Consider the following 17,862-nt stretch of genomic DNA (forward strand, 5'->3'; position numbering starts at 1 on the left):
ACTTTCTCCTATTTCGTTGTGTTTGCATGGGGCCTAATCGTCAGCACTGTGGGCCCAGGGTTGCATTAGATGTGGGCAGAGTTCAAGACTTCTCATGGCCCTCATTCCACCTTCCTCTCCATTGTGCTTGCAGGACCTTTCGTATGCTGCCATGGAGATGTATAAAACGATTGGACGTGTCCGCTCGGCTCAGCTGCTGGGGAAGGATTTGGCGGATTTTTACATGTACGTATGTGATGCATAGCAGAACAACCGACATGTGCGATCAGGCCTCTGGGGAACCAGACAAAGGAGCAGAGTTCGGCCATTTGCCCCATCGAGTCTGCTCCGCCATTTCATCAGGGCTGATCCATTTCCCTCTCAGCCCCAGTCTCCTGCCTTCCCCTCATATCCCTCCATGCCCTGACCAATCAGGAATCCATCAACCTTGGCCTTAATAAGAATCATCATGCCCCTCATGCATGAATGGTGACGTAGCTTCAATTGGAGTTCGACAGCAAACACAGGAGAGGGTTAAAAGGAAAGTATGTGAGAAAAGACAGACAGCCAGCAAAGCACAGAATCCACGAGTACTTTGTAGGCATGTAAACAGGAAGGTTTTGAATGGAGTAGAGCAGAGAAGAGTACAGGCCCTTCAGCCCATGATGTTGTGCCAACCTTTTAACCTGCTCTAACCCTTCTCTCTTACACACCCCTCCATTATTTTATCATCTGTGTGCCTATCGAGGAGTTTCTTTATGTTGCTAGTGTATCTGCCTCTACAGCACCCCGGTAGGGCACTCCACACACCTACCACTCTCTGTGTAAAGAACGACCTCTGACATCTCTCAAATACTTTAGACATGCCCCCTCATTTCAGCCATTTGCCCATCGGGAGAGACAGAGAGCCTACTAAATTGGTAAAGAATGCTGATGTAAGGATATTGAATAGATCCCTAGTACAATAAAATGGACTTGGGACTTCTGTGTCTACCTCATTATGGCCTTGCACATTATTGTCCACCTGCTCTGCACTTTCTCTGTAACTGTTGCATGTTATTCTGCATGGGTTGCATGGTCGCAGTTAGCACGTTGCTTTACAGTGCCGGCTGTAAGACCTAGGTTCAAAGCGATGGCAGATGAACTTAATCGTGATAGTTGTGAGCTAACCATTTTGGGAAGTCTGATAAGGACAGGACATACATTGTGAATAGTAGGGCCCCAGGGAGGTGTGAGGGGACAGAGGGACCTTGGTGTACAGATCCAACAAACCCAGAAGGTGGCAGCAGAGATCAAGTTCAAGTTTATTGCAATCTGACTGTACCTGTACACAACCAAACAAAGCAATGTTCCTCCAGACCACCGTACACCCACAAAGCGTGCATCACACACAGCACAAAAAAACAAAATATTACCATGAATAAATTAATAAAATGCCATTCAAAATGCATGTAGTAAAGTGCAGCACAATTAAACAATTATACAGCTCACTGTTCTCGTGATGAGACCTCAGTTTTGGCAAGATATTCATTAGTCTCACAGCCTGAGGGAAGAAGCTGTTACCCCAGTCCGTCAGTCCTAGTCCTGATGCTCCTACACCTCCTTCCCAATGGTAGTGGGTCAAAGAGATTGTGGGATGGGTGGTAGGGAGCCTCAGCAATGCTTTGGGCCCTTCATCTGCAACGCTCCGGTAAATGTCATGGAGGGTGGGGGGGGGGGGTGGAGGGAGACCCTGGTGATCCTCTTCGAGGGCTGAGAGGGCCTATTCCACGCTGTATCTCAATGCATAAATGAATAGATATCTTCATACAACTTTATTAAACATTGGTTAGACCAACGCTGGAGCATTGTGTGCTGTTCCTTTTGCCACACTGTAGGAAGGATGTGATATATCCTTCTGAAGAAAAGGGGAGTAAAATTGTTCACAATTCTACAGGGGTGGTGCCAACATCTGTTTCCTCTTGTACTTGAACGTCTTCCCTAGAGCATAGGAGAATGAGGGGAGATTTGTCGGAGGTATACAAAACTGAGGGGCATAGACAAGGGTAAATGCAAGCAGTCTTTTTCCACTGAGGTTGGGTGGGACTACAATTAGAGGTCATGGGTTAAGGGTAAAAGGTGAAATGTCTAAGAGAACATGAGAGGGAACTTCTTCACTCAGAGGATGGCAAGTGGTGGATATGGGTTTGATTTCAAAGAGAAATTTGGGTGAGTACATGGATGAGGGGCATGGAGGGGCTGTGGTTCAGGAGCAGGTCAATGGGACGAGGCAGAACAATAGTTCAGCATGGACTAGATGGGCTGAAGGGACTAGGGGCTGTTCCTTTGCTGTAGTGTTCAATGACTGTAAACGACAGCATACAGGGGTATGTTTTTATCATACAAGCTGCCTTTATCATTCAGGGGAGGTTCACCAGGGTGTCTTATGCAATGCAGTGTTAAAGTTTTAAGGAGAAACTGGGAATGCTGCCTGACCTGCTGAATTCCTCCAGTATTTTGTGTGTGTGCCCAGCATAGGTGGGGTTTGTTATCCTTGGACTGCAGGAGGCTGAGTGGGGTTCTAATAGAAGCACACAAAATTGTGAGGAGCAGAGATGAAGGGTAATGGTGGGGAAATCTTTCCCCATGGTAGAGGTACCTCATGATAGAAAGCATAGGTTTAGAGGGGTCTGAGGAAGTACATTTTCACATTGAAGGTGGTTGGAATTGGAAGTTGACAAGGGGTACCCCATTTCCTCTCTCCCCCCACCCACCATACCATATTCCCCCTCCCCTCTTGCCCCCAAGTCCAACAATTGGGGAACCAGGTCAAGCAGAGCGTATGTGGGAGCACCAGGCTCCTGGGGCCAACTAGTGGTTGCTCTTGCCGCACTGCTTGCTCTCTCCCCCCTCCCGCCCCTCCCTCCTCCCCTTCCCGCCTCTCTCTCCCCTTCTCCTCCCCTCTCCCCCTTCTGCTCCCCTCTCCCCCCTTCTCCTCCCCTCTCCCCACCCCTCTCTCCCCTCCCCTCCCTCTCTCCCCCTCCCCTCCCTCTCTCCCCCTCCCCTCCCTCTCTCCCCCTCCCCTCCCTCTCTCCCCCTCCCCTCCCTCTCTCTCCCCTTCCCCTCCCTCTCTCTCCCCTTCCCCTCCCTCTCTCTCCCCTTCCCTCTCCCCCTCTCTTCCCTCTCCCCCTCTCTTCCTCTCCCCCTCTCTTCCCTCCCCCCCTCTTCCCTCCCCCCCTCTTCCCTCCCCCCCTCTTCCCTCCCCCCCTCTTCCCTCCCCCCCCTCTTCCCTCCCCCCCCTCTTCCCTCCCCCCTCTTCCCTCCCCCCCTCTTCCCTCCCCCCCTCTTCCCTCCCCCCCTCTTCCCTCCCCCCCCCTCTTCCCTCCCCCCCTCTTCCCTCCCCCCCTCTTCCCTCCCCCCCTCTTCCCTCCCCCCCTCTTCCCTCCCCCCCTCTTCCCTCCCCCCCTCTTCCCTCCCCCCCCTTCCCTCCCCCCCCTCTTCCCTCCCCCCCTCTTCCCTCCCCCCCTCTTCCCTCCCCCCCTCTTCCCTCCCCCCCTCTTCCCTCCCCCCTCTTCCCTCCCCCCCTCTTCCCCTCCCCCCTCTTCCTCCCCCCTCTTCCTCCCCCCCCTTCCCTCCCCCCTCTTCCCTCCCCCCTCTTCCCTCCCCCCTCTTCCCTCCCCCCTCTTCCCTCCCCCTCTTCCCTCCCCCTCCCTCTTCCCTCCCCCCCCTCTTCCCTCCCCCCCCCTCTTCCCTCCCCCCCCTCTTCCCTCTCCTCCCCCTCTTCCTCTCCTCCCCCTCTTCCCTCTCCTCCCCCTCCTTCCCTCTCCTCCCCCTCTTCCCTCTCCTCCCCCTCTCCTCCCCCTCCTCCCCCTCTCCTCCCCCCTCCTCCCCCGTTTCTCTTCCGATGTTTGACAACAGTTTAAGTGCTGGACCAAATCAGGAAGTTCAGGTGTAGGCTGAATGGAGGTGCTGGGGTTCAGGCCCCAGAGCCAGAGGTATCAAAGTGACTAAATCCAGTGTCTGGACAACGACTCAGGCGCTGGGCCAGATTGCTAAGGCCGGGATGTCGGGGTCTAAGGTGAGGGGTGGGCCAGTTCAGCTCTCTGCTCAGCTCTGTGCTGAACCAAGGATCTGGTGACCAACTCTCTGTGTGTTGTCACTTCAGAATGATATTTGCTTACATTGATCTATTGCATGGTGGTTGTTTTTTCTGCACATTGTGTGTTTAATGTTTTTTTTATGGGTTCCCTTGGGTTTCTTTGTTTCATGGGCTGTTTGACGAATCTCAAGGTTGTATCACGTATACGTACTTTGATAATAAATGTCCTTTGAACTTTGAACTTTAATTATTAAAATAATGTAATGATCTTCAGAATCTGCTGTGTAGCATCTTCTCTGTTTTTTTTCCCCCATTATTATACTGTTCTTTGTCTCATAGTGTATTTTTGTACTGTATCAGATCCAGAGTAACAATTATTTCGTTCGCCTTTACACTTGTCAATTGGAAATGACGTTTGTTCCTGTGGGGCCAAGCTGTCATTTGGTGTTTTGTTGTTTCAGGCGGAAGGGGGAACCAGAGAAAGCGGAAAGCTACCTGCAGGAGGCTCTGAAGACGTACCTGTCAGAAGGCTGGGCTTTACTCATTGCCCACACCAGGAAACAACTGGCTGATTGTCAGAACCGCCTTCAGCAGATGGAGAAGTATCCTTGACCATAGCCCTTTGCACACACCAGTCACCGGGGAGACCATACCTGGAGTATTGTGCTCTGTTCTGGTCACCCAGCTGTCATTAAGCTGGAGAAAGGGTGTGGAGAGCATTCACAAGGTTGTTACCGACACTGGAGAGCTTGAGTTCTAAGGAGAGGCTGGGACTGTTGTCCCTGGAGTAAGAGAGGTTGAGGGATGATCTAATTATCACCATCCTTGTGTGCCATGTGTATGACCGGGTGATTGTGGGTCATCGTCATTCTTGTGTGCCATGTGTATGACAGGGCGATTGTGGGTCATCGTCATCCTTGTGTGCCGTGTGTATGACCGGGCGATTGTGGGTCATGATTTATCACCACTGTGTTCTTAGCCAATATCTCTGCAGAAGTGGTTTGCCATTGCCTCCTTCTGAGCAGTGTCTTTACAAGATGATCAACCACAGCAATTATCAACATTCTTCAGAGATTGTCCGCCTGGCATCAGTGGTCACATAACCAGGATGTAAAATATGCATTAGCTGCTCACGCAACCAGCTACCACCTGCTCCCATGGCTTCATGTGACCCTGATGGGGGGTGGGGGGGGGGGCTGATAAGCAGGGGCTACTCCTTGTCCAAGGGTGACCTGCAGGCTAGCGGAGGGAGGGAGCGCCTTACACCGCCTTCAGTAGAGACGTATCCCCACCCCACCACCTGCAGAGACCTGATCAAGTTTTATAGTCTTATTTTTCCCCAGGGTCAGGGTATTTACCACAAGAGGGCAGAGGTTGAAGATGGGAAGGGAAAAATTTAAAGGGAACCTGAGGGGCAAGATTTTCAAACATAGGGTGGTGGGTATCTGGGATGAACTGCCAGTGGAAGTGGGAGAGAGTGGGTACAGTTACAATGTTTAAACCTCAATCATCAGGCTCCTGAACCAGTGTGGGTAACTTCACTCACCTAGTCTCTAACCATCAGGCTCCCGAACTAGTGTGGATAATTTCACTCACCCAGTCTCTAACCATCAGGCTCCTGAACCAGTGTGGATAATTTCACTCACCCAGTCTCTAACCATCAGGCCCCCGAACCAGTGTGGATAACTTCACTCACCCAGTCTCTAACCATCAGGCTCCTGAACCAGTGTGGATAATTTCACTCACCCAGTCTCTAACCATCAGGCCCCCGAACCAGTGTGGATAACTTCACTCACCCAGTCTCTAACCATCAGGCTCCTGAACCAGTGTGGATAATTTCACTCACCCACCCAGTCTCTGAACCATCAGGGTCCTAAACCAGTGTGGATAATACCACTCACCCAATAGTATACTGATTCCACAGCCTATATGGCTCACTTTCAGGGACTCCACAACTTGTGTTCACGATATAATGTATTTATTTACTTATTTGCTTAATGTTTTGTGGTTTTCTTTGTATTTGCACAATTTGTTGTCTTTTGCATGTTGGTTGTTTGTCTATCTTTGTTTTGTGCCGTTTTTCATTGATTCTATTGTGTTTCTTTGTATTTACTGTGAATGCCCTCAGGAAAACGAATCTCGGGTAGTATATGGCGATGTACAGTGTATACTTTGAGAATACATTTACTTTGATTTGAAAGACATTTGGACAGATACATGGAGAGGAAAGATATGGGCCAACTGTTGCAGCTTTATAAAACCCGGTCAGACCACACTTGGAGTATTGTGTTCAGTTCCGGTTGCCTCATCACAGGAAAAATGAGGAAGCTTTAGAGAGTGTGCGGAGGAGACTTACCAGGATGCTGCCTGGACGAGAGAGCATGTCTTATAAGGATAGATGGGTTGGGCGAGCTAGGGCTTTTCTCTTTGGAGTGAAGGAGGATGAGAGGTGACCTAATAGAGGTGTACAAGATGATAAGAGGTATACATAGTGTGGACAGCCAGAGACTTTTTCCCAGCGTGGAAGTGGCTAGTCCCAGGAGTCATAATCTTAAGGTGGTTGGAGGAAAGTATAGTGGGGGATGTCAGGTAGGTTTTTTTCACAGAGTGGTGGGTACATGGAACACATTGCCAGAGGTGGTGGTAGAGGCAGATACATTAGGGGCATTTAAGAGATTCTGGGTGGGCCCATGGATGTTAGAAAAATGGAGGCTTGTGTGGGAAGGAAGGGTTAGATTGATCTCAGAGTATGTTAAAAGGGTGTCATAACACCGTGGGCTGCAGGGGCCTCACTGGGCTGGAGTGTTCTATATTCTGTTACAGACATGACAAAAATAATATAAATTTAAATTAACTTTTACATAACATTCAATAAGATAAACATAATGACAGCAGTTCAAGTTGTGAGAGAGGAAAATGAATATAATCTATGATAATGTTAACTGGGTTCAGGAACCTGACTGCAGTGTTGATGAAGCTTGGGTCTTCAGGCTCCTGTACCTCCTGCTTGATGAGAGCATCGAAGAGAGGGTACGGCCTGGATGGACATCATCTTCCTTTCTTGTAGATATCCAGGATGCTGAACAGGGCTGTGCCTCTGATGAAACTGGCTGAGGCAACCACTCTCTGTAGACTCTTATAGGCAATAGACAATAGAGAATAGGTGCAGGAGTAGGCCATTCGATCCTTCGAGCCAGCACCACCATTCACTGTGATCATGGCTGATCATCCACAATCAGTACCCTTTTTCTGCCTTCTCCCCATATCCCTTGACTTCGCTATCTTTAAGAGCTTTGTCTAACTCTTTCTTCAAAAAATCCAGAGAATTGGCCTCCACTACCTTCTGAGGCAGACCATTCCACAGATCCACAACTCTCTGTGTGAAAAAGTTTTTCCTCAACTCCGTTCTAACTGGTCTACCCCTTATTCTTAAACTGCGGCCTCTGGTTCTGGAAAGCTCTTGTGTTAGAAACATAGAAAACCGACAGTACAGTACAGGCCCTTTGGCCCACAATGCTGTGCCAAACATGTACTTACCTTAGAAATTGCCTAGGGTTACCCATAGCCCTCTATTTTTCTAAACTCCATGTACCTGTCCAGGCATCTCTAAAAAGACCCTATCGTATCTACCTTCACCACTGCCGCTGGCAGCCCATTCCACGCACTCACCACTCTCTGCATAAAACACTTACCCTGACATCTCCTCTGTACCTACTTCTAAGCACCTGAAAACTGTGCCCTCTCGTGCTAGCCATTTCCGCCCTGGGGAAAAAGCACTGACTATCCACATGATCAATGCCTCCCATCATCTTATACACCTCTATCAGGTTATCTCATGTCCTATGTCGCTCCAAGGAGAAAAGGCTGAGTTCACTCAACCTATTCTCATAATGCATGCTCCCCAATCCAGGCAACATCCTTGTAACTCTCCTCTGCACCCTTTCTATAGTTTCCATATCCTTTCTATAGTGAGGTGACCAGAACTGAGCACAGTACTCCAAGTGGAGTCTGACTATGGTCCTACATAGCTGCAACATTACCTCTCGGCTCCTAAACTCAATCCCATGATTGATGAAGGCCAATGCATGGTATGCTTTCTTAACTACGGAGTCAATCTGCGCAGCAATTTTGAGTGTCCAATGGACTCAGACCTCAAGATCCTTCTGATCCTCCACACTGCCAATAGTCTTACCATTAATACTATATTCTGCCATCATATTTGACCTACCAAAATGAACCACCTCACACTTATCTGGGTTGAATTCCATCTGCCACTTCTCAGCCCATTTTTGCATCCTATCAATGTCCCGCTGTAACCTCTGACAGCCCTCCACACTATCCACAACACCCTCAACATTTGTGTCATCAGCAAATTTACTAACTCATCCTCCACTTCCCCATCCAGGTCATTTATAAAAATCACGTAGAGTAGGGGGCCCAGAACAGCTCCCTGAGGCACACCACTGGTGACCAACCTCCATGCAGAATATGACCCATCTCAAACCACTCTTTGCCTTCTGTGGGCAAGCCAATTCTGGATCCACAAAGTAATGTCCCCTTGGATCCCATGCCTCCTTACTTTCTCAATAAGCCTTGCACGGGATACCTTGTTAAATGCCTTGCTGAAATCCATATACACTACATCTACTACTCTACCTTCATCAATGTATTTAGTCACTTCCTCAAAAAATTCAATCAGGCTTGTAAGGCATGACCTGCCTTTGAAAAAGCCATGTTGACTATCCCTAATCATATTGCGCTTCTCCAAATGTTCATAAATCCTGCCTCTCAGGATCTTTTCCATCAACTTCGCAACTACTGAAGTAAGACTCACTGGTCTATAATTTCCTGGACTATCTCTACTCTCTTTCTTGAATAAAGGAACAACATTTGGAACCCTCCAATCCTCTGGAACCTCTCCCATCCCCGTTGATGATGCAAAGATCATCGCCAGAGGCTCTGCAATCTCCTCCCTTTCCTCCCACAGTAGCCTGGGATATATCCTGCCCTGGCCCAGAGACTTATCCAACTTGATGCTTTCCAAGAGCTCCAGCACATCCTCTTTCTTAATGTTTATATGCTCAAGCTTTTCAGTTCGCTCTAAGTCATCCCTACAATCGCCAAGATCCTTTTCCGTAGTGAATACTGAAGCAAAGTATTCATTAAGTACCTCTGCCATCTCCTCCAGTTCCATACGCACTTTTCCACTGTCACTTGTTTGGTCCTATTCTCTCACGTTTTATCCTCTTGCAATTCACACACTTGTAGAATGCCTTGGGGTTTTCCTTAATCCTGTCTGCCAAGGCCTTCTTATGACCCCTTCTGGCTCCCCTAATTTTCTTAAGCACCTTCTTGCTAGTCTTATAATCTTCTAGATCTCTATCATTACCTAGTTTTTTGAACCTTTCATAAGCTCTTCTTTTCTTCTTGACTAGATTTACAACAGCCTTTGTACACCATGGTTCCTGTACCCTACCATCTTTCCCTGTCTCGTTCGAACGTACCTGTGCAGAACTCCACACAAATATCCCCTGAACATTTACCACATTTCTTCTGTACGTTTCCCTGAGAACATCTGTTCCCAATTTCTGCTTCCAAGTTCCTATCTGATGGCCTCATATTTCCCCTTACTCCAATTAAATGCTTTCCTAACTTGTCTGTTCCTATCCCTCTCCAATTCTATGGTAAAGGAGATAGAATTGTGATCACTATCTCCAAAATGCTCTCCCACTGAGAGACCTGACACCTGACCAGGTTCATTTCCCAATACCAGATCAAGTACAGCATCTCCTCTTATAAGCTTATCTGCATCTTGAGTCAAGAAACCTTCTTGAACACACCTAACAAACTCCACCCTATCTAAACCCTGTGTTCCTGTGTATTGAAGTTCCCCTACCAATCAGTCAGAATGCTCCCCCTCTCACACCTCTGCAGAAGTTTGGAGACTGTGATAACGTGCCAAATATTCTTCAACTTTTAAAACAGCATTGAGCATTACTGTACAGAGTACGCCCTTCAATCCACACATGATAATGTGCCGCCCTCTTACCTTACTGTCAGATCAGTGTAACCCTTCTCTCTCCATGGCCCTAGAGTTTTCTATCATCCAAGTACCAATCAAAGAATCTGTTAAATATCCCGAATGCATCGGCTTCTATCGTACCCTGGCATGGTGCTCCACACATTCAACACTCTTGTGTTTAAAAAAAAATACCTCTGACATCCCCCCCCCCCCCCACCATACCTCCAATCACCGTGAAATTGTATCCCTCTCATACTAGCCATTTCCACCCTGGGAGACACTGTCTGGCTATCCACTTAATCCCTGTCTCTTATCATCCTGTCCACCTCTCATCCTCCTTCACTTAACCTAGCTGCAGAAGACATGCTCTCTAATCCAGGCAGCATCCTGGTAAATCTCTACACCTTCTCTAAAGCTTCCACATCCTTCCGACAGTGAAGTGACCAGAACTGAACACAATATTCCAAGTGTGCTCTAATCAGGATTTTATACAGGTTTGTCATTCAGTAAGTGTAGATGGAACTTAATGCAGACAAGTGTGAAGTGTTGCAGTTTAGGGCTTCACAGTAAACGGCAGGGCCTTGAGGAGTGTGGTAGAACAAAGGGATCTGGGAATCCAGGTCTGTACTTCATTGAAAGTGGTCTCACAGGTAGATGGGGTCATAAAGAGAGCTTTTGGCACATTGGCCTTCAAAAATCAATGTATTGAGTACAGGAGATGGGATGTTATGTTGAAGTTGTATAAGATGTTGGTGAGGTCTAATTTGAAGCATTATGTGCAGTTCTGGTCACCACCTGCAGGAAAGATGTAAAAAAGATTGAAAGAGTACAGAGAAAATTTACAAGGATGTTACCAAAATAAAAGGACCTGAATTGGAGGGAAAGTTTGAAAAGGTTAGAGCGTAAGAGGAGATTTGAGAGAGGGGTTAGATAGGGTAAATGCAAACAGGCTTTTTCCACTGAGGTTGGAAGGGCTGCAACCAGAGGTCATGGATTAATGGTGAAAGGTGAAATATTTAAGAGGAGCCTGAGGGGAAATTTCTTTGCTCAGAGGGTGGTGAGCATGTGGAATGAGCTGCCTGTGGAAGCCATGGATTTGGGTTCGATTTCATCAGTTAAGTACTTGGATAGGAGGGGTGTGGAAGTCTATGGTCCAGGTGCAGGTTGAAGGGTCTGGGCAGAAAAATTGCTTGGCAAGGGCCTGTTTCTGTGCGGTGGTGCTCTATGATATGACATGATAGTATACAGCAGCTTGGGGCATTGAAGTTCAGAGTTTATTTCCAATGTCCTTTGTAAGAAGTTTGTTTGCCCTTCCTATAATTCATTGTGAATTGTTCAGTGATTAGCTGGTGTTAATAGGTGGGTTGTTGTGCGGTCTGAGCTCATTGGGCTGAAAGGGCCTGTTGAGCTCGGTATAACCTCCATGTTTCTTCCTCTGTCTTTTTGAAGGGTGTAATGGGCGCTGGTGTGTGTAGGAGGCCTGTCAGTGGCTCAGTACCTCGTACACTGCATGTGTACCGTGTCTCCAGACTCGTTCTGTCCCTTAACCCAGTCTGGCAGCTACCTGCAGACAAGCAGCCTGCTGGCGGCTGACCACCATCTTCTGGAGGCAGAACGCACCCCCTTCTGCCAGGAGATCCTTCGGCTGTCCAGGGTACCGGCTGGTGAGCAGGCTGAGCTGTGGCAGAAGGCGGGGGGAGCGGTGTGGTGGGTTATATGGGCAGCAGCTTACAACCGCGGGTGGGCTGTATTACAGATGGGGGTCCGGTGGTGGGAGAGTTGTATGCAGCAGTCTTTAAACCGGCTGTTGGCTGATAGAGGGGTGTTTGGGTTGGGACGAGGGGGGAGTTGAATTGAGACACGTTTGGAAGGGAGAATGTTGAGGACGATTTGGGATGGGATGTTTGGGATGAGGATTGAGGACAGGATGGGGGGAGGTTTGGGGTCATAGGGAGAAATATAAATTGAGTTGAGATTGTTCTTGGTCTGGTGATCTGGATCCGGTGCCCTCCTGCCTCCTCCTGTTTCTACCCCTCTCATACCCCCCCCGCCATCCTCTCCCTTTCTCTCCTGCTCCTGTTCCCCGGGTTGAGTTGGCCAGTCGGCAAGATTTCATGATGACAGGCTTGAGCTTTTGTTCTGTTTCCAGACGACCGCTTGCTGCTTGGGATGGACGGCTTTGCCCAGCTGAGAAGCCTGCGCTTGGAGCCGGCAGTGGCAGTGGTGCACGTGGGGGGGTGGCTGGACATGGAGCTGACCATCCACAGCCTCATGCCCATCCCAGTCCCCCTGGACCACCTCTCCATCCACTTGCACCTCACCGTCAACAGAGACCCATCCAAGAGGAGCAGCGAGTTGTCTGGGCGGGGTCAGAATGTGGCCGGGATCTTCCTCTTCTCGAACGAGTCCACTGGCCAGCGCGGCCCCCGAGGCAGCCAGCCGTCCGTTGAGCTGTACGAGTTGCACGATCGCAGCCCCTCGGACAACGCACTCAACTGCAGCGGCATTGTCTGCAAGAACATGCACCTACTCCTGCGCAGACAGGAGAGCAGCTCGTCGATGGAGCGACCGTCGGGGCTGGCCGTGGAGGAGGGCGCACACGTCCTGCGGTCTGGCGCCGTGCTGCTGCAGCCAGGGGACAACAGCATTCACTTCAGGACCCAGGCCAGTGCTTCCACATCCTCCCCAGCCAAAACGTCCCGCCCGTGCCCATCCCGCTGCCCTGACTGTGTGACTCTGTGAACGTACATCCCTTCATGGAACACATCTCTAGGCACCGGCCATCGATATGGGAGACAGTCTCCCAGTGAGGGTCTGTGTGTACAGAACCCATCCTCCCACTGAGAGTCTGTGTATGTGTGTGACCATCCCCCAGTGTGTGCGTATGGGACCATCCCCAGTGTGTGCATGTGTGGGACCATCCCCAGTGTGTGCGTGTGTGTGTGTGTGTGTGTGTGTGACCATCCCCAGTGTGTGCATGTGTGGGACCACCCCCAGTGTGTGCATGTGTGTGACCATCCCCAGTGTGTGTGTGTGTGTGACCATCCCCCAGTGTGTGCGTATGGGACCATCCCCAGTGTGTGCGTATGGGACCATCCCCCAGTGTGTGCATGTGTGTGACCATCCCCCAGTGTGTGCATATGTGTGACCATCCCCCAGTGTGTGCATGTGTGTGACCATCCCCAGTGTGTGCGTATGGGACCATCCCCCAGTGTGTGTGTGTGTGTGTGTGTGTGACCATCCCCCAGTGTGTGCGTATGGGACCATCCCCAGTGTGTGTGTGTGTGTGTGTGACCATCCCCCAGTGTGTGCGTATGGGACCATCCCCCAGTGTGTGCATATGTGTGACCATCCCCCAGTGTGTGCATGTGTGTGACCATCCCCAGTGTGTGCGTATGGGACCATCCCCCAGTGTGTGTGTGTGTGTGTGTGTGTGTGTGTAAGGCACTGGTAAGGCTAAATTTGGAGTATTGTGTACAGTTCTGGTCACCGAATTATAGGAGAGATGTCAACAGAATTGAGAGAGTACAGAGGAGATTTACTAGAATGTTACTTGGGTTTCATCTCCTAAGTTACAGAGAAAGGTTGAACAAGTTGGGTCTTTATTCTTTGGAGCGTAGAAGGTTGAGGGGGGACTTGATAGAGGTATTTAAAACTTTGAGGGGGATAGATAGAGTTGATGTGGATGGACTTTGAGAGTGGGGGAGATTCAAACAAGAATTCATGAGTTCAGAGTTAAAGGGCAAAAGTTTAGGGTATCATGAGGGGGAACTTCTTTACTCAGAGAGTGGTAGCTGTGTGGATCGAGCTTCCAGCGGAAGTGGTTGAGGCAGGTTCGATGTTGTCGTTTAAAGTTAAATTGGATAGATATATGGATAGGAAAGGAATGGAGGGTTATGGGCTGAGTGCAGGTCAGTGGGACTGGGTGAGAGTAAGAGTTCGGCACGGACTAGAAGGGCCAAGATGGCCTGTTTCCGTGCTGCAATATATGGTGTGAGAGACCATCCCCCTGTGTGTGTGTGAATGACCAAGCCCCAATGAGGGTCAATGAGCGTGCGTGGAGCTTATTAGAGATTGGTCGGTATGATGGTGTGGGCATTACTGAGTTGTAGCTGAAGGAAGGCCATTGTTGGGAGCTGAACATCAAAGGATATACTTTGTATCAAAAGGATAGACAGGAAGGCATATGCGGTGGTGTGGCTCTGTTGGTAAGAGATGGAATTACATCTTTGGAAAGAGGTGACGTAGGTTCAGAAAAGGTTGAATCTTTGTGGGTGGTGTTAAAAAACTGCAAGGGTAAAAAATTCATTATGGGAATCATATATAGGTCTCTAGATAGTAGACAAGATGTGGGACTGAGATTGCAAAGGGAGCTGGAAAAGGCATGTAATAAGGGTAATGACACAATTGTAATGGGGGATTTCAATATGCAGGAGATTGGGAAAATCAGGCTGGTGTCGGATTGCAAGAGATTTGATTTGTTGAATGTCTATGAGATGGGTTTTTAGAGCAGCTTGTGCTTGAGCCTATTCGGGGAAAGGCTATCCTAGATTAGGTGTTGTGTAATAACCCAGATCTTATTAGGGAGCTTAACGTAAAGGAACCTTTAGGAGGCAGTGATGATAATATTATTGAATTCATACTGCAATTTGAGAGGGAGAAGCATCAGTCACATGTATCAGTATCACAGTGGAATATCGGGGATTACACAGGCATGAGAAAAGAGCTTGCCCACATGGATTGGAGGAGGATACTGGTGGGGATGAAGGCAGAGCAGAGATGACTGAAGTTTCTGGGAAGGTGCAGGATAGATATGTCCCACAGAGGAAGAAGTTCTCACATGGCAGGGGTATGTAGGCAATCGTGACTGACCAGGGAAGTTAAGGACTGCCTAAAAGCCAGGGAAAGGGTATATAAGGTAGCAAAATTGAATGGGAAATTAGATAATTAGGAAGTTTTTAAAATCCAACAAAAGGCAACTAAAAAAAGCTATAAGAAGGGAAAAGATGAGAGGAGGGCAAACTAGCCAATAATATAAAGCAGGATACAAGAAGTTTTTTCAGTGATATAAAGAGTAAAAGGGAGGTGAGAATTGATATTGGACCACTGGAAAATGATGCTGGGAAAGGCTTCGGGAGTAAACCCTGAGGAAGAAATCCGGAACCGGTGTCCCGAAGGCAGCTTGATGTTGTTTACAACTTCACTCTGGCATCCTCTGCGACAACACTGGTGCCAATCTGTATCGGTGCTTGCCCTTCCCTCTGACTACAACAGTGATCCATCCCCCAGTGAGGGTCAGTGTGTGTGACCATCCCCCAGTGAGGGTCAGTGTGTGTGACCATCGCCCAGTGAGGGTCAGTATGTGTGACCATTGCCCAGTGAGGGTCAGTGTGTGTATGTGACCATCCCCCAGTGAGGGTCAGTGTGTGTATGTGACCATCCCCCAGTGAGGGTCAGTATGTGTGACCATCCCCCAGTGAGGGTCAGTATGTGTGACCATTGCCCAGTGAGGGTCAGTGTGTGTATGTGACCATCCTCCAGTGAGGGTCAGTATGTGTGACCATTGCCCAGTGAGGGTCAGTGTGTGTATGTGACCATCCCCCAGTGAGGGTCAGTGTGTGTATGTGACCATCCCCCAGTGAGGGTCAGTATGTGTGACCATCCCCCAGTGAGGGTCTGTATGTGTGACCATTGCCCAGTGAGGGTCAGTGTGTGTGACCATTGCCCAGTGAGGGTCAGTATGTGTGACCATCCTCCAGTGAGGGTCAGTATGTGTGACCATCCTCCAGTGAGGGTCAATGTGTGTATGTGACCATCCCCCAGTGAGGGTCAGTGTGTGTATGTGACCATCCCCCAGTGAGGGTCAGTATGTGTGACCATCCCCCAGTGAGGGTCAGTATGTGTGACCATTGCCCAGTGAGAGTCAGTGTGTGTATGTGACCATCCCCCAGTGAGGGTCAGAGTGTGTGACCATTGCCCAGTGAGGGTCAGTGTGTGTATGTGACCATCCTCCAGTGAGGGTCAGTATGTGTGACCATTGCCCAGTGAGGGTCAGTGTGTGTATGTGACCATCCCCCAGTGAGGGTCAGTGTGTGTATGTGACCATCCCCCAGTGAGGGTCAGTATGTGTGACCATCCCCCAGTGAGGGTCTGTATGTGTGACCATTGCCCAGTGAGGGTCAGTGTGTGACCATTGCCCAGTGAGGGTCAGTATGTGTGACCATCCTCCAGTGAGGGTCAGTATGTGTGACCATCCTCCAGTGAGGGTCAATGTGTGTATGTGACCATCCCCCAGTGAGGGTCAGTGTGTGTATGTGACCATCCCCCAGTGAGGGTCAGTATGTGTGACCATCCCCCAGTAAGGGTCAGTATGTGTGACCATTGCCCAGTGAGAGTCAGTGTGTGTATGTGACCATCCCCCAGTGAGGGTCAGTGTGTGTGACTATTGCCCAGTGAGGGTCAGTGTGTGTGACCATTGCCCAGTGAGGGTCAGTATGTGTGACCATCCTCCAGTGAGGGTCAGTATGTGTGACCATCCTCCAGTGAGGGTCAGTGTGTGTGACCATTGCCCAGTGAGGGTCAGTATGTGTGACCATCCTTCAGTGAGGGTCAGTATGTGTGACCATTGCCCAGTGAGGGTCAGTGTGTGTATGTGACCATCCCCCAGTGAGGGTTAGTGTGTGTATGTGACCATCCCCCAGTGAGGGTCAGTATGTGTGACCATTGCCCAGTGAGGGTCAGTATGTGTGACCATCCTCCAGTGAGGGTCAGTATGTGTGACCATTGCCCAGTGAGGGTCAATGTGTGTGACCATTGCCCAGTGAGGGTCAGTGTGTGTGTGTGTGTGTATGTGACCAGTTCTGCCTGGTGAGGGTCAGGGCCTTTGGCAGTTGTGAACAGGACTGTCTTGCATCATTGGAGTTGCTGGTGTTACTGCTGTGATTTGAATTGTTGCTCCTTGTTCAGGCCAGCGAATCGGGCACATACACACTCCGGCAGCTGTGTGCCTCCCTGGGCCGGGTCCAGTTCACCTTCCCACACATCTATCCCATCGTTCAGTACGAGGTTTACTCCCAGGAACCTCAGCTCAAGGTGGAGCCTCTAACTGGTGAGTCCGTCCTCACGGGAGGTCAGTGAGTTGGAGAATCAGCTCGGTCGAGGGGAAGTTCATGAGAGTGATCCCAGGACAGAAAGGGTTAACGTACGAGGAGAATTTGGTGGTTCTGGGTCTGTATTTGCTGGAGTTTAGAAGAATGAGGGGATCTCATTGAAACCTATCGAATACTTAGCAAGTAGCCCTGCAAGAAAATGAATTTCAACTTTGAATATGGTGGCATATTGAAAGGCCCAGATAGAATGGATGTGGAGAGGATGTTCCCTATAGTGGGGAGTCCAGGACCAGAGGACACAGACAGAGTATTTGTGGAGAGGATGTTTCCTATAGTTGGGCGTCTAGGACCAGAGGACACAGATAGAGTGGATGTGGAGAGGATGTTTCCTATAGTGGGGAGTCTAGGACCAGAGGACACAGATAGAGTGGATGTGGAGAGGATGTTACCTCCAGTGGGGGAGTCTAGGACCAGAAGACACAGATAGAGTGGATGTGGAGAAGTTGTTTCCTATAGTGGGGGAGTATAGGACCAGAGGGCACAGATAGAGTGGATGTGGAGAGGATGTTTCCTATAGTGGGGAGTCTAGGACCAGAGGACACAGATAGAGTGGATGTGGAGAGGATGTTTCCTATAGTGGGGAGTCTAGGACCAGAGGACACAGATAGAGTGGA

The 17,862-nt window shown here is 49.4% G+C and overlaps 1 protein-coding gene across 1 annotated transcript; it reads left to right on the top strand.

Annotated features, from left to right (window-relative positions):
• Positions 1-136: 136 nt before the first annotated feature.
• Positions 137-17,208, top strand: LOC140192819 (trafficking protein particle complex subunit 10-like; the record flags this gene model as incomplete). Its single annotated transcript, XM_072250309.1, has 5 exons — positions 137-225; positions 4,519-4,659; positions 11,640-11,743; positions 12,229-12,743; positions 17,046-17,208. Coding segments are annotated over exons 1-5 (997 nt in total), but the record flags the coding sequence as incomplete, so codon positions are not given.
• Between the last annotated feature and the right edge of the window lie 654 nt (positions 17,209-17,862).

The sequence above is a fragment of the Mobula birostris genome, unplaced genomic scaffold (assembly GCF_030028105.1).
Source record: "Mobula birostris isolate sMobBir1 unplaced genomic scaffold, sMobBir1.hap1 scaffold_2749, whole genome shotgun sequence".
NCBI lineage: Eukaryota > Metazoa > Chordata > Chondrichthyes > Myliobatiformes > Myliobatidae > Mobula > Mobula birostris.